This window comes from Equus quagga, chromosome 12 (assembly GCF_021613505.1).
Source record: "Equus quagga isolate Etosha38 chromosome 12, UCLA_HA_Equagga_1.0, whole genome shotgun sequence".
Lineage (NCBI taxonomy): Eukaryota > Metazoa > Chordata > Mammalia > Perissodactyla > Equidae > Equus > Equus quagga.
The window spans coordinates 99,258,079-99,272,971 of record NC_060278.1 but is presented as its reverse complement, the minus strand read 5'-3'; the positions used below and the strand labels follow the sequence as shown (position 1 = coordinate 99,272,971).

Sequence of the window (14,893 nt, the reverse complement as noted above, 5' to 3'; positions counted from 1 at the left end):
CAACAAACGTGAGGTCTCATTAGTAATGGTCAGACAGTCACAACATGAGGCTTCTACAGTTGTCATAGGTAAGTTAAACACATACCTATTGCATTTCCATCCAGTCTGGTAGATCCAGTAAAAATTCTAGGAAGATAATTCCAGACATAATAAAATAAAAATTATATTTGGAGGCTGCAGTTTCAATTTCAAACACTCAGAAAAGGCAGAAAAGAAATATTTCAGGTCTGGCACCACCACTAAAATAAATGACGAGGCATTAGAGATATAGAACTGGTCAGTGAACTGAGTTGAGACCAGAAATGCCTATACCGATAGAAAGAGAAAATAAGACAGCAACAGGAGGGGAAGACAGCCAAAATATAATAGCACGTGCTGTCAAAACAGTGGGAGTGGCAGAGTGAGGACCTCGAAAAAAGCTGCTTCTCCATAAGAACAACAAAAAAACTGGCAAAGAGGAGCCAGTCCAGTGGCGTAGTGGTTAAATTTGCACCCTCCACTTTGGCAGCCCAGGGTTCACCGGTTGGGATGCCAGAAACGGACATACGTGCTGCTCATCAAGCCATACTGTGGCAGGCATCCCACATATAAAATAGAGGAAGATGGGCACAGATGTTGGCTCAGGGCCAATCTTCCTTAGCAAAAAGAGGAGGATTGGTGGCAGATGGTAGCTCAGGGCTAATCTTCCTCAAAAACAAAACAAAACAAAACAAAACTGGCAAAGAATTACCAAAATCAACTTTTTCAGAACTGAATTCCGGAAATTACCAAAGGCTTGTAAAAACATTTATTCAAGAAAAATGGCTGAATCTTGGTATGAATAATGAATGTTGTAGGGTTTTATCTTGGCCTATTTCCACAGCCCTCTCCCCAGCTCCAGAGAAGGCTCAAAGACCAAAAGCTTCCAAGTCAGAGTAACTGTGAAACCAGCAGCTTGTAGCCACTGGAGAGAACAGAACAGTCTTGGAATTCCCCAAAAACACCATTCTCAGAGAACTGACATGATCTGACCTGCCTGGAAATACCCTGGAAAACTCCCATTTGGGGGATTTGTCATTATTTGACCTGACTCGGACCTCATTCAGTGCAAAGAGCCTTTTCTCTGAGGGCTTTTATCAAAGACAATCCATAGCAACTGTTTAATTCTGCAGCTCCGTGAGGCAGCAATAACAACTGGGGCAAACAAGGCCCTGGACAAAAACTTAAAGGCAAAGCTGGGAATGAGGTGTGCACTGGAGGCTTTAAAAAGCTCCAATATATTCCTGGGATTCTAGACAGCCACTGCATGTGTAAGGCTTTGCACAGCCCCAAGAGAGATATGAGAAGGCACTAAGCTCTCATCATTTCCTGGCCTTAAGGCTCTACATGAGCAAGAACTAAAAGCAAAAGCAGAGTTGTGCATTGCTTGTCTGAGCATCAATGGAGCGCCTCAAAATGCACACAGAACCCCTCAACAAAGGCTGGGAGACCTAACAGTCCTGGGCATTTCAGGAAATCTCTAATTCTTAGCTGACCACTAAGGCTAACTGAGCAGACAGTGGCCACATGCAAAAAGAATACAAACTTTATATAATTAGTTCACGAAAGCCACTAAATAAACAAATAGCAATGACAACAACAACAATAAACCCTAGGTGGGAGGTGGGGAATCTGATATGCAAGGTTGCCACATTATATTATTTAAAATGTCCAGTTTTCAACAAAAAATTGCCAGACATTCAAAGAAACAAGAAAGGATGGTCTTTTCCTAGAAAAAGAACAACGGAAACTGTCCTTGAGGAAGACCAGGTGTCAAATTTACTAGACAAAGTTTTAAAGTTATCTTAAATATGTTTAGAGAACTAAAAGAAGGTATGAGAACAATGTCTCATCAAACAGAGAGTAGTAATAAATACAGAGAAATGATAAAAAAAGAACCAAAGAGAAATTCTGGAGTTGAAATGAAAAATTCACTGGAGGGGCTCAAGAGCAGTTCTGAGCTGACAAAAGAATTAGTGAACTTGAAAACAAGTCAAATGAGGTTATTCAATGTGATGAACAGAAATAAAAAAGAATTTAAAAAAACGAACAGAGCCTCAGAGATCTGCGGGGCACCATCAAGTATACCAACATACACACAAGAGGAGACTTAAAAAGGGAGGAAAGAAAGAGGCTGAAAGAATTTTTGAAGAAAAAATGGCTAAAAACTTCCCAAATTTGATGAAAAACAACAATCTATACATCCAAGAAGCTCAACAAAATCCAAGTAAGATAAATTCAGAGATCACACTCAGACACATAATCAAACTGCTGAAAGCCAAAGACAACGAAAGGATCCCGAAAGCAGCAACAGAGCAGTTGTCAGATATAAGGGAGCTTAAATAAGATTAACAGCTGATTTCTCATCAGAAACCATGGAGCCCGAAAGGCAGTGGGGTAACATAGTCAACATGCTGAAAGAAAGACTATCAACCAAGATTTCTACATCCAGCAAAACCAACCTTCAAAAATGAAGGAGAAATTAAAATAGTCTGAGATAAACAAAACTGAGAGAATTCGTTGTTAAGAGATCTACCCTACTAGAAATCCTAAAGGAAGTACTTCAGGTTGAAATGAAAGCATACTAGATAACTCAAAATCATATGAAGAAATAAAGGCACTGGTAAAGGTTACTATACAAGGAAATACAAAAGATAATGTCAACGTATTTTTTGTTTGTAACTCATTTTATCTATCGATTTAAAAGACAACTGCAAAAAGTAATAACTATAAATCTGTGTGGCTGGGCAAACATGTATAAAGATAGAATTTGTAGGACAATCACAGCACAAAGGAGGGGGGTGAAAATGAAGCTATACAGGAGCCAAGATTTTTCATACTATTGAAATTAAGTTGATATTAATTCAAAGTAGAATGTTAGAAGTTAAGATATTGATCATAATCCCTAAGGCAATCAGTAAGAAAATAACTCAAAATACAGTAAAGGAGGGGCCAGCCCTGTGGCTGAGTGGTAAAGTTTGTGCGCTCTGCTGCAAAGGCCCAGGGTTTCACTGGTTCGAATCCTGGGTGCCGACATGGCATCACTCATCAGGCCACGCTGAGGCAGCATCCCACATGCCACAACTAGAAGGATCCACAGCTAAAAATACACAACTATGTACTGGGGGGCTTTGGGAGAAAAAGGAAAAATAAAATCTTAAAAAAAAAATACAGTAAAGGAAACAGCAAGAAAAGCAAAATGATACGCCGGGAAATATCCATTTAACACAAAAGAAAGCAGTAATAACGGAGGAATAGGGGATCAAAAAAGACATAACACATGTTTAAAAATAACACATAGAAATCCCACCTACCAGCAATTACATTAAATGTAAACGGATTAAACACTCCAATCCAAAGGAAGAGACTGGCAGAATAGATTAAAATAAACATGGTCCAACCATATGCTACCTAAAGAGACTCACTTTAGATTCAAAGACACAAATACGCTGAAAATAAAAGTATGGAAAAAGATATAAAACATCCAAACATTAACCAAAAGAAAACCAGAGTGGCTGTACTAATAGACAAAACAGACTTAAAACAAAAATCATTACTAGAGACAAAGAACATTTTATAATGATAAAAGGTTTAATCTATCAGGAAAACATAACAATTATAAACATATATCCATCCAACAACAGAGCCCCCAAATCATGAGGCAAAAAATATAGAACTGAAAGGGATAAATAGGCAATTCAACAATGTTCAGAATCGGCAAATCTATATAGACAGAAAGTAGATTAGTGGCTACAGGGACTGGTGAGGAAAGAAATGGGGAGTGACCGCTAAGAATGGGACTTCTTTACGGGGTGACAAAAACCCTCTGAAATTAAATAGTGGTGATAGCTGCACAACTCTGAATATACAAAAAACCACTAAAGTGTACATTTTAAAACAGTAAATCTAGTGGTATGTGAATTACATCTCAATTTTTAAAAATGTGAATAGCACACAACAAGGTGCTGGGCAAGACTGCTACTGTCCACTATCTGGCTAAAGCAGAGAAACAGGAAAGAAACGTGTCGCTAATGGAAGAGTAAACATCGTTCTATTAGCTTAAACCTGACTGAAAAAAGTAAGGAAAACACGTCAAAAGTACATTACAGAGAACATCTCTGTTGGAGATGAGCAGAGAAGCAACAGGAGCAAAGTAATCAAAACACACTGATAAAGAGTGTAAAATACTAAGAGGACTGTTTGAGAGCAATACAAATTACGTTAAAAACTCTATACTGCTATCATCTCAAAACTGTCTATATTTAATGCACTGGGATAGGTCATTAACCAAATGAACAGCAGTATATACGATTATTTAATGGTAATTTTCAGAAGTTTGTTGATTTAAAGAAAATTCACTTTTTTTTTTATTTAGGAAGATTAGCCCTGAGCTAACATCGGCTGCCAATCCTCCTCTTTTTGCTGAGGAAGACTGGCCCTGAGCTAATATCCGTGCCCATCTTCCTCCACTTTATATGTGGGACACCTACCACAGCATGGCTTGCCAAGCAGTGCCATGTCCACACCTGGGATCCAAGCTGGCGAACCCCGCGTCACCCAAGTGGAACGTGTGAACTTAACCACTGCGCCACCAGGCCAGCCCCAAGAAAATTCACATTTTAAGCACTTGTACCTAATGAACGTCTTCAAATAAGAATATCTATATTTCTCCTGGATGTTTAGGTCAAGGTTCAAGTAAACAGAAATGATGGAAAGGTTTTGAGGAAAAAGAAATGGAAATCGTCAAGTTTGCCAACTCTCACTTAAGCATAGGCTTTAAATCTTAAACCCTTCTTCAAAGTTTTTAAAAAGTAATTTCTACTAAGGAAACAAGGTAATTTAAAACATCAGCACATACAAAAACTCTTGTTTTTGACATAATTTGGTCACAACGTTAAAGTTAAATTTTTTTTAAAAAGGTCATGATGCAATTCAAGGTCAAAATTCAAATGAATGTGAAGGTTATTAGTAGCTGTGGATCACATGTGCCACTTTTAATCTTTCTTTTGAGTGATCTGGAGCTGACAACACTTAAAACAGTTAAACAAATTAGGAATCATGCATACCAGTAACTACACAGAGGGTGCCAAGCCACTAGTAATCCAGCTTCACTGGAGAACAAGATTATTACCTGTCTACAGCTACAACCACACTCTGCGAGCTCGTCTCACCAACTGATTCCTGGAAGCTGGCCATCTGTCTTTTATCCACTCCACCAGTCACCAAATTACCTGAAACACAATGCACAAAATCAACAGTGCTTCAAAAACAATCAAGTATCTTAGAACAAAGAAATTCTGTGGCATCAATCTGCAGAGACAAGAGACATAAACGAGAATGGTTTGCAGTCAAAAACAACCTTCAACTGGTGACAGAATAAAATTAAATTTAGGTTCTGGCATTTGGCATTTAAAATACATTCTTAATACAAGCTCCCTTGTTTATACTAACCATCTCCCTTTCCTAACAGGCTGTTACATTTTTAGGGTATTAAATGCCTGTATTTAGAAAAACAAATTCAAACTAATCTGATACTAACCCAGAACTCCTAGAACGAGTAAGGGCTTACAGCTGCAGAATGTTTGGCATTCTCAGGATTTCCCTCCAGTCATTCTCACATGTACCCTAAGAAGTAGGTGCTATTACCATTCCCCATTTTCAGAGTCCATGCTTTCAATCATTATGCTGTACTATTCCAACCACTGTGTGTAGGACCAAGGAGCCTGCTCTTGGCAATGAGACGGCCTGGGTCTGAAACCTACCTCTGCCGCTTCCTTGCAGTGTGACATTGCTCAGGTCACTTCACCCCCGTGCCTCACTTTCCTCATTTACAAATGGGGAAGATAAGTCCCAATCTCACTGAATTGTTATGAGAAGTAAACGAGTTAAAACATATAAACTGAGTGCTTAGAATGTGGACTGGCATGTTTGTTTGCCCCATTTACTATTATCATCATTATGTTATATCACTGACGAGAGAATCTCTCAATTCAACAGCCAGAAATAATTCTACTTTCATATGAATACCGTTTAATAAAAGCCCCCCCAAATGAACATGGGAGAGACGTTGAATTTACCTTTTTGAAAATCTAGAGAACCGCATACTCACTCCTCTAATACCAGATACTAAAGCTGTAGCCTTTCTTTTCTTTTTTTTTTGTTGAGGAAGATTAGCTCTGAGCTAACATCTGCTGCCAATCCTCCTCTTTTTGCTGAGGAAGACTGGCCCTGAGCTAACATCCATGCCCATCTTCCTCCACCTCCTATGTGGGATGCTTGCCACACCATGGCTTGACAAGTGGTGCGTAGGTCTGTACCCATGATCCCAACCAGAGAACCCCAGGCAGCCAAAGCAGAACATGTGAACTTAGCCACTGTGTCACTGGGCCAGCCCAAAGCTGTAGCCTTGCTAAAGCAACACAGTTACACATATAGAAAGAAAAGTTATGCACCCTGGTGATTTTTATAAAACAGGCATTTACTCGACAGTTCAATCATAATTAAGACAGCTTCCACTTCCATTAATAAACACACTGTCAGCTGGCACATAAGAAAGATTGGTTTACGTGACAGTCTTGACGAGACAAGCGTTTCATTCGGTTAACTTGCGAATCCACGACAGCCAGCTCTGGGGCCAGTGTCTTACCGAGGCCGAGGCCCATAAACTCTTCTCCTGCCATCGTGTGGCCCTTCAGGCTCCCTTCTCTTTCACGTCCAGACCCAGACAGGTAGCGGGTCTTCACTCCGGTTCCTATCAGCTGAGCAAGCTCCAGCTGGCTGATGCATTTCAAGATCTAACAAAAAGAAGGCATGAAGAATGAGGTCCCACTTCACAGCCTGAAAAGGGCCCTGCAATCTTAGTCATTAAAGAGTTCTTTGCAACACACAGCTTTTCAGATGAGAATAAAATCTGAGGGTCTTAGGATGGCTTCCCTAGTCCTAGCTAGGCAACCCACTGAATGTGGACCTGGATGACAGACTTCACGTTTTTTTTTTTAACTATTAAAAAGGGAAAGAGAAAACGAGCGAAAGAAAAGCTGACACAATCGAGTTATACTATATAGATATTTAATTATACAAATTTAATAAGTGCTCAGTAAAGAAAGAAAAAGCATTTGATTGGAGCAGGGGATTCCAGCCCACAACACTCAGTAAGTGCACCATCTAGACGGACACCACCCCCACCTCCCTTGTACTCTGCTTTCAGACACACACACTAGCCTCCATGGCCTCCCTGCTACTCCTTTTACTTGACATGTGTGGCCCTATCCCAGAGCCTTTGCCCTTGCTGTTCCTTATGCCTGGAACACAGGCCTTATGCTCTTCCCTGACTCACCCCTTAGGTTCCCAGCTCAGACATGTGTCCTTCAGAGAGACCTCTCTTGATCACCCCGAGATCACACAACTTTCCCATCACCATCCCTTGGTCATATTCTTTTTCTTATTACCTACCACTTTTTGGCATTATGACATACATTTATTCGTTTGTTCTCTACCTTAAGTGCCACCACGGCATTAACCCCATCTTGTTCACTGCTGAAGCCCCAGCACTGAAAACAGTCAGTGATTATTATTTGGATAACTGAATGAATACCAATGTGCTCTAGAACAGGAGTGCAGTGGGAGAAAAGACTGTGTCTTTCAGCCTTCCGGGGTGGTTCTGGTGCTCGGGAATGCATTCCTGCACACAAGCCCCCTCTCACCTGGAGCCCACCTAAAGAAACAGAAATTGGTTTCATCTTCTATGGGGGAAAAACTGGCCGCATGAAACTTACTGAGGTTCAGCATGCAGATCTCCAGGTAAACCCTTCCTAAGGAATTGTCATGGGAACTTCCGACGAAAGCTGAGCTTAGCCTTTCATGCTGACCTTACAATTCAATCCCAGAGCACAGGACTTCACTGTACCCCTGAGCACTCTGAGAATTCTTCCTGGAGAGAGGTACTTCATTCTACCAAAGAGAGCCATCCCGATTGTTCCACGCAGCATGATGCTATTAAATCATTACCAGTAAACTATCAATGCCCTCCCTCTCCTAGAAGCTGGGGACAGCTGGAGTCTCAAATATGTTAACAACACTGATGGCCAGACTTATTAGGCTCCAACCTGATTTCTCAAGGTTTCTGACCATTAAATAGCTGCTTAATTCATTTTTAAAATTTCTAGGTGCTGCTATATACTTGGCAACCAGCAGGAATGCCACACTGATCATACTGCTCAGGTTAAAAAAAGTTCTACGAGAGAAAGCAGCTATTTATTGATTCACTAGGTACTGTGACTCAGAAGATAGGGAATTATCTCCTTAAAAAAGCACACAACTGAAAAAAACCCAACAACTCCTCCCCTCACCCAAAAACCCCCATCTTTTCTAATATGGAAGACTCCAGAGTTGTGATCGAGAAAGGAAAGGCTAGGTGAAAAGGGACAAAGGTATGTGCCATGATGATGATGACGACGACGATGATCACGGTAACAGATAAAAGCCAGAGTGCTTACCACTTGCCAAATATCGTTCTAAACTAACTCCTTTCCCTATATTAACTCCTTTACATTCTCACAACCACTCTACAAAGGTTGTACAGAGGAGGATGAGGCTCAAAGACTAAGTAACCTGCCACGCCATACAGGAGGAAGAGGAAGAGGTGGGTACCCAGAGCGGACCCCAGCAATCTGGCTCCAGGCCTTTCTCCTTAACTACTGGGTCCTGGGCGGGGGGGGGGGGGGGGGCAGGTAGCAATTTTCTCTCTAGGTCATCACAGTCCCCATCACTCTCCATGCTCTTATCTCTACTCTTTTATAGTTTTCTCTCTAAAACAAAAAGTAACAAATGTAGACAGAGAAATTAGAAATTAGAATTTAAGGAAAAAAGAAGAAAATAAATCACCTCCATAATTCTATTACTCAGGATGTTAACATTTTTGTTTATCTTTTCAAATCTCACTCTCTGTGTATGTCTGGCACAAGGAACGATGCCTCACAATGTTTTACGATGACTTTTTATTTAATATACTGTGACTATGTTCCCACAACATTAGATACTCTTTAATAACATCTTTATCTTTCCTCTCTCCAGTTTCTTTTAATCCATAGGTCCCCCCCCATCTACTATTTTTCTTGCAATTTGCTGAGGAACCTGGCATTTACTCTGAGGATCTGTCATATCCTCGAGTTTGCAAACTGCATTCTCATGATATCATCTGCCATGCTACTCTGTACCCTGTATTTCCTGTAAACCGGCAGTAGAGGCTTGAATTGACTCAGATTTGAGTTTTGGCCGAAACATTCCTTAGGTGGTGGTGTGTACTTCCATTGGGGAGCACATCACGTCTGCTTGTCTCTCCATCATTTTAAATGGCCACATAACACTCTAAGGAACGGTATGCCCTATCTTTTTTAAAAAAGACAATCTCTCAGTGTTGGGGCATCTAGGCTGTTTCTGATCCAATCTTTCCCCTAGAACAACTAAAATACTGACAAATGACCTTTCAAACACATTTGCACATGACTAATTATTTCCTTAGGCGAGAATCTTAAGAATATTGTTTAGTTAAATTAAAATATGAACCCAGTGGCAATCTCCTAATGGCTCATTGTAAATGTCGACCTCTTTTTTTTAGATACAATTAGGAGAGAAATCAAGCTCCTGGCTTTGTCTTGAATCTACTCACTGATTTAGCGCTCCCAGGAGGCGCATAAGGACTTGGGGAACGTGGCGTTACTGTGGGAAGGAAGTTGCTGCAAGAGAAGTGCACTCTGTGAGGACACTGGCAGCCGGGTACAGGAGCACTTCGTGAGGACCACGTTTCACCTGCCACAGCTCCAGAGAGCTGACTTCCAGATACACGAGGTATTTGGCTTTTTTTTTGGTTATTTGGGTTTTTTTTAAGATTTTATTTTTCCTTTTTCTCCCCAAAGGCCCCTAGTACACAGTTGTGTATTTTTAGTTGTGGGTCCTTCTAGTTGTGGCATATGGGATGCTGCCTCAGCATGGCCTAACGAGTGGTACCATGTCTGTGCCCAGGATCTGAACCAGCGAAACCCTGGGCCACCAAAGCAGAGCGCGCAAACTTCACCACTTGGACACAGGGCCAGCCCACGAGGTATTTGAGAATGAGAGAAAACCCAGAGTGAAGTTAGGCTTGACTTCAGAAAAATGGACTCGACCAAAGAGAGACTGACACTGAATAAACGAATGCTGGCAGTCATCCTAAGGAAAGGCAATTACCAGGCTTTCAAAGAGACACACACCTCATGCCAGGAATTCCCAAGGTAATTGCCGTCGGTGTGAGCCACTGTAATAAGCGTCTTTATGGTGTCAATGTTTTTCTGCTTCATTTCCGTGATGCTGGAGCTGGCTGTCAGCAGGGAGAAGCGAGCAAGAGCCTGAACGTAGGCATCTCGTTCCAGCTGTAACAGAAGCCCAATAGAGAACACTGAGATTCCATCCTTAGCATGACTGTTTTCACATCTATGGGACTGTGTACTGGGCTTCTCTGATCCCTTCTGTACACACGCTGACAGGCTTCATGCACATTAACACGCCAGTTATTTCATGCTGGTATCCTCCTGCTATCAGTGAGGCTCCCTACACACTGCATGTTTGAGAACTAGCCCTCTCCTTTCCAAATGACCTCAAACTTACGTTCCATTCCCTTTGGAAGGAGCGCAGGAGGAATCTGTTGAATGCTAAGACTGTCACACAAATTTTATTATCTGTGACACTCCTGATCTATTTTTTCAAGTTGACAAGTGAGGAGATAAAGCATGTCTCAGAGAAGTTGGCTGGGCCAGTGTCACATGGCTAGAGAAGTAGCAGAGCTGGGTTTTGAAACCCAGACTGTCTGATGTCAAAGCCCGTGGTCTTCACATGAAAGAAAACGTCTAACCATAAAATCAATGGGAACAGAAGATTGAGTTTTTCAAAATAAATGGTTGCAAATTCTTACTGACTTAGAAAACGATGTGTGGGATTGACAAGTTCCTGATTTCATAACAGTTTGAGAATTGTATTTTGTTTATTTGCTTGAATTTTTGAAGATTTCAAAAGGTTTACAGACATATTCATTTTGCATTGGACTATTTGTTTCCCCTAGAAAAGACCTGGAAATAAGGAAAATTATAATAAAAACTGATTTTAAAAGGAAAAATACTATTTTAAGCACTAGGGCAGGCAAGTTAGGCAGATAGGAAGGCTGCTCTGTCAAATCCAATCAAGTAGCTGGACCCCACCTACCTTCAAAGAAGGCTTTAATCCAAATCTCTGATTTTTTCCCCTAATGTGGCCGCTGCCAGCACAAATCTCTGGACTTCTTCTCAGTGCGCATGAAAGGAGTTTGCTGAGACTTTTTTGGCTAATTGGAAAATGACTGATAGTTTCTAAGTTTTGCCAAATCTAAAAGAACACAGCCCACCAGCATCTCAAGGGCGTTGCTAACTTACACCCACCTGCATTCCAAAGATGCAGGCAATCCGGATTGCACATCGGATGCCTTCCAAACACAGGGAGGCCACTTCAGTGTCGTCACAGTTCTGCAGTCCAATGCTATAGGCTGCCAACAGTGGTGTCCACACCAGCTACCAAGGAAGGAAGGTTTCAATAACGTTTAGAATTTCAGCATGGGAAGAGTTCTGAGAGGCCACACTGTTAGTTATGAGCACGGCCAGGATGCCAAATTCACTGTGATTTTGATTTCAATCTATTCCATCCACAATATTAAACCGTTCCTCCTAAACCGTGGTCAAAGCTATCACTATAGATATGCCATTTACTAAACGTACAGTTCAAAAGAAGGATGGTAAATATGTGACTAGTGTGCCATCACTGCATCTGCCTGCGCTCATGGCAGATATCACTAATCAATCAGAGATCCCACTTCATGCTGTCTATTGAGGGCTCGAGAATCAATCCTTCTTCACACAGTGCAGCAAGCAACCATTACAAATCAGAGTCTGGCACGCAAAATAAAACCTATAAGCAACTTATGTCCCATAAACTTAGTTTACTGAAAGGTTCCTAATTAAAATTATTTAGACTTTACTTTTCCTCCAATTTTCTTGTGAATTCCCCGAAAATAAAAGCTCACAAAAATCTAGAAGTGATCAACTAACAGGTTATTAACAGTTACTATGAAAACATCTTAGAGAAGGGGCTGGCCCCGTGGCCGAGTGGTTAAGTTTGCATGCTCTGCTGCAGGCGGCCCAGTGTTTCATTGGTTCGAATCCTGGGCACAGACATGGCACTGCTCATCAAACCACGCTGAGGCAGCGTCCCACATGCCACAATGAGAAAGACCCACAGCGAAGAATATACAACTATGTACTTTCTCAAAAAAGAAAAAGGAAAAATAAAAATCTTTAAAAAATATAAAAAATAAAAAAAAATCTTAAAGAAGAATGAGTGCTATGTATATAGAACGTGTATCTTTTCTAGACATTTTCATCTGTTGCCAATCTTTTCTTCTTCTTCTTCTTCTTCTCCCCAAAGCCCCCCAGCACATAGTTGTAAATTCTAGTTGTAGGTCCTTCTGGCTGTGCTATGTGGGATGCTGCCTCAGCACGGCTTGATGAGCAGTGCTAGGACTGCACCCAGGACCCGAACTGGCAAAACCCGGGGCTGCCAAAGTGGCGTGCATGAACTTTACTCAGCCACGGGCTGGCCCCCTTTTCCTCTATTTTAAAAATAGAGATACCTCAGGATACTGTCTTTCACCTCCACCTAATCTCATCTGATAAACTAACCCTGAGGCCACTGAGATGAGATATAACAATAAAACTGTCTCTTTTGCCTGAACAATTATTAATTCAGTCAATCCCCCCAGCCACCCTTACAGTAACCCTGTATCTGTCTCCATTTTACAGATGATGAACAGAGAGACTGAGTAACCTAACCAAGCTCACAGAGCTGCATAGTGGCAAAGGCAGGACTGAAACCAGATGTTCTGACTGGAGAGCCCTTGCTTTTGGCTGGTGCTGGCATGTCCCCAGCGTCATCAGAGGGCTTCTAGGAAGGACTCACTTTAGTTACTGTTCAGAAAGAAACACCCGGACTTGGCCTTTCCTCTCAATCTCTTCACCATTATCAACTTGCTGGTTAGCAGGTCAACTCCAGAATCGGGCTTAGCCACGTCCTGACTTCTCAGGATACTCACTTTGAACATGGGCCGGACGTGGTCCAAGTGAGTGGCACTTGTAAACGGGGCTTTAGCGTGGCTCACAGCCTCCATCAGAGCTTTGGCTGTCTTCGCCATTTGCTCCATCTCCAAATTGTACAGGAGCCGCCGCTGCTTTTCACTAGCTACACCTACAAAGAAAGAATAACAGCAGCTGACACTCACTGAGTGCTTGCCACGTGCCGGGCACTGTTTCAGAAGACTTACAATCACTAACTCACAAATCCTCTCAACCCCCTCATAAGTCTGTTACAAACATTATCATCATTCTACTGAGGGGAAAATGAGGCAGAGAGCAATTAAGTTACTTGCCCAGGGTCACAGAGCTCACAAGCAGTAGAGCTGGGACTCGAACCCAGGCAGTGTGGCTCTACAGCCTGTGCTTCAGGCTCCACACTCTGCTGCCTCTCAAACAAAGAAACAGCTTCACAGGGGTCTTAACTAAGAGAATTCTAATCAAAGTTGGCATAATCACCATTGGTATTAAAGTTTTAAGGAATATTTTTGGGGAGTCATTTAGCTCTCAGATTATTTATTTTAAATTCTCTCTTGTAACTAATTACAAATCTAGCAAGAAGATGCTGATATGAGAACCAACATAAGCATAATAATTAATTTAACCACATTTCTTATTCTGATATCTAGATATGCAAATTAAAGCAATCATCAGGAATTAATCATGTAATTCCTGATACACTCAAAAACTGGAATTAATAGAAATAATTTGCCATTAGACCTTACTCTGCTTAGTAGATTTGGTTGCGATCGTATGCTCTTTTGTTTCTTTCATTGCAATTTTCTTGCCTTCTATCTCTTCATAAATGCTTGAGAGATATTCTTCTGGTAGATCTTTACTATCATTGATACCCCGATTCATTTTAATATACTGCTCTTTTGTCATTTTATTTTTCACCTGAAATTTTAAAAAATTAACAAACCATTTAGAAAACATCCAATGGCCCACATAAAGCTATCTAGTTAGCTACCACAATATAGAAATCATTAAAATATTTTACCTGAGGACTGTGCAAGTCTGTGGTTAGCATAATAATTGAATATGCCAGGACATACGCAGTGTCAGCACTGGCAAATAGAGTTTGCCTGGAAGAGAAGATTCCGGATGTAAGAACAGGCACGGGGACGAGGCTGGGAAGGCACAGTGCCAACAGGGACATGCTGCACTAAACGCAGGCCGATGCTCCACGTGATGCCAAGCTTGCCAGCAGTTCTCATGCCTTATCATCACTGAGTGGTCACTACCGACCCCGAGTGCGGAAAAGCTAATCAAGAATGTGTCAGATTTAGACTTCCTTTAATACAGCAGTTTCAAGTCAATTTCTTTAGGACCCTTAAGGAGACTTGAGGGCCAGGGACCAGGTGAGGGAAGCAAGGCACCTCACTGCCCGGAGCCAACCTGTGGCAGGACCCCGAGAGGGAGGCCCCTGTGGCCTGCGCCCTGCGGGACTCGCCCACCTCACCTTGGACCCGCTCCTGAGGGTGTCTGCTTTGGGCCAGGCGGTGGACAGCAGGACGGCTACAACTGCTGCCCTGCGATGAGATGTCTTCAGTTCACATCATCCACCACAGTGTTTGACAGCAGAAATACAAGGAAATATTTATGTGTTCTAAACAATATGCTGGGGAAGTCTGACTGTTTTTGCCTTAGGTAAGAAAAGAAAGGTAAAAACCTGTGGCTGCACAGCCTCA

The 14,893-nt window shown here is 41.7% G+C and overlaps 1 protein-coding gene across 3 annotated transcripts in view; it reads right to left on the bottom strand.

The window, feature by feature from the left end:
- ARFGEF2 (ADP ribosylation factor guanine nucleotide exchange factor 2) overlaps positions 1-14,893 on the bottom strand; it is a 104,945-nt gene that overhangs the window by 40,929 nt on the left and 49,123 nt on the right. For all 3 annotated transcript variants that reach the window (XM_046678430.1, XM_046678431.1, XM_046678429.1), the window contains 8 exons: positions 14,203-14,287; positions 13,928-14,099; positions 13,166-13,317; positions 11,463-11,591; positions 10,266-10,424; positions 6,665-6,812; positions 5,150-5,249; positions 86-126 (listed from right to left, as the gene is read on the bottom strand). In XM_046678430.1, the coding sequence (XP_046534386.1) occupies positions 86-126; positions 5,150-5,249; positions 6,665-6,812; positions 10,266-10,424; positions 11,463-11,591; positions 13,166-13,317; positions 13,928-14,099; positions 14,203-14,287 (986 nt within the window). The remainder of the gene's footprint in view (positions 1-85; positions 127-5,149; positions 5,250-6,664; positions 6,813-10,265; positions 10,425-11,462; positions 11,592-13,165; positions 13,318-13,927; positions 14,100-14,202; positions 14,288-14,893) is intronic.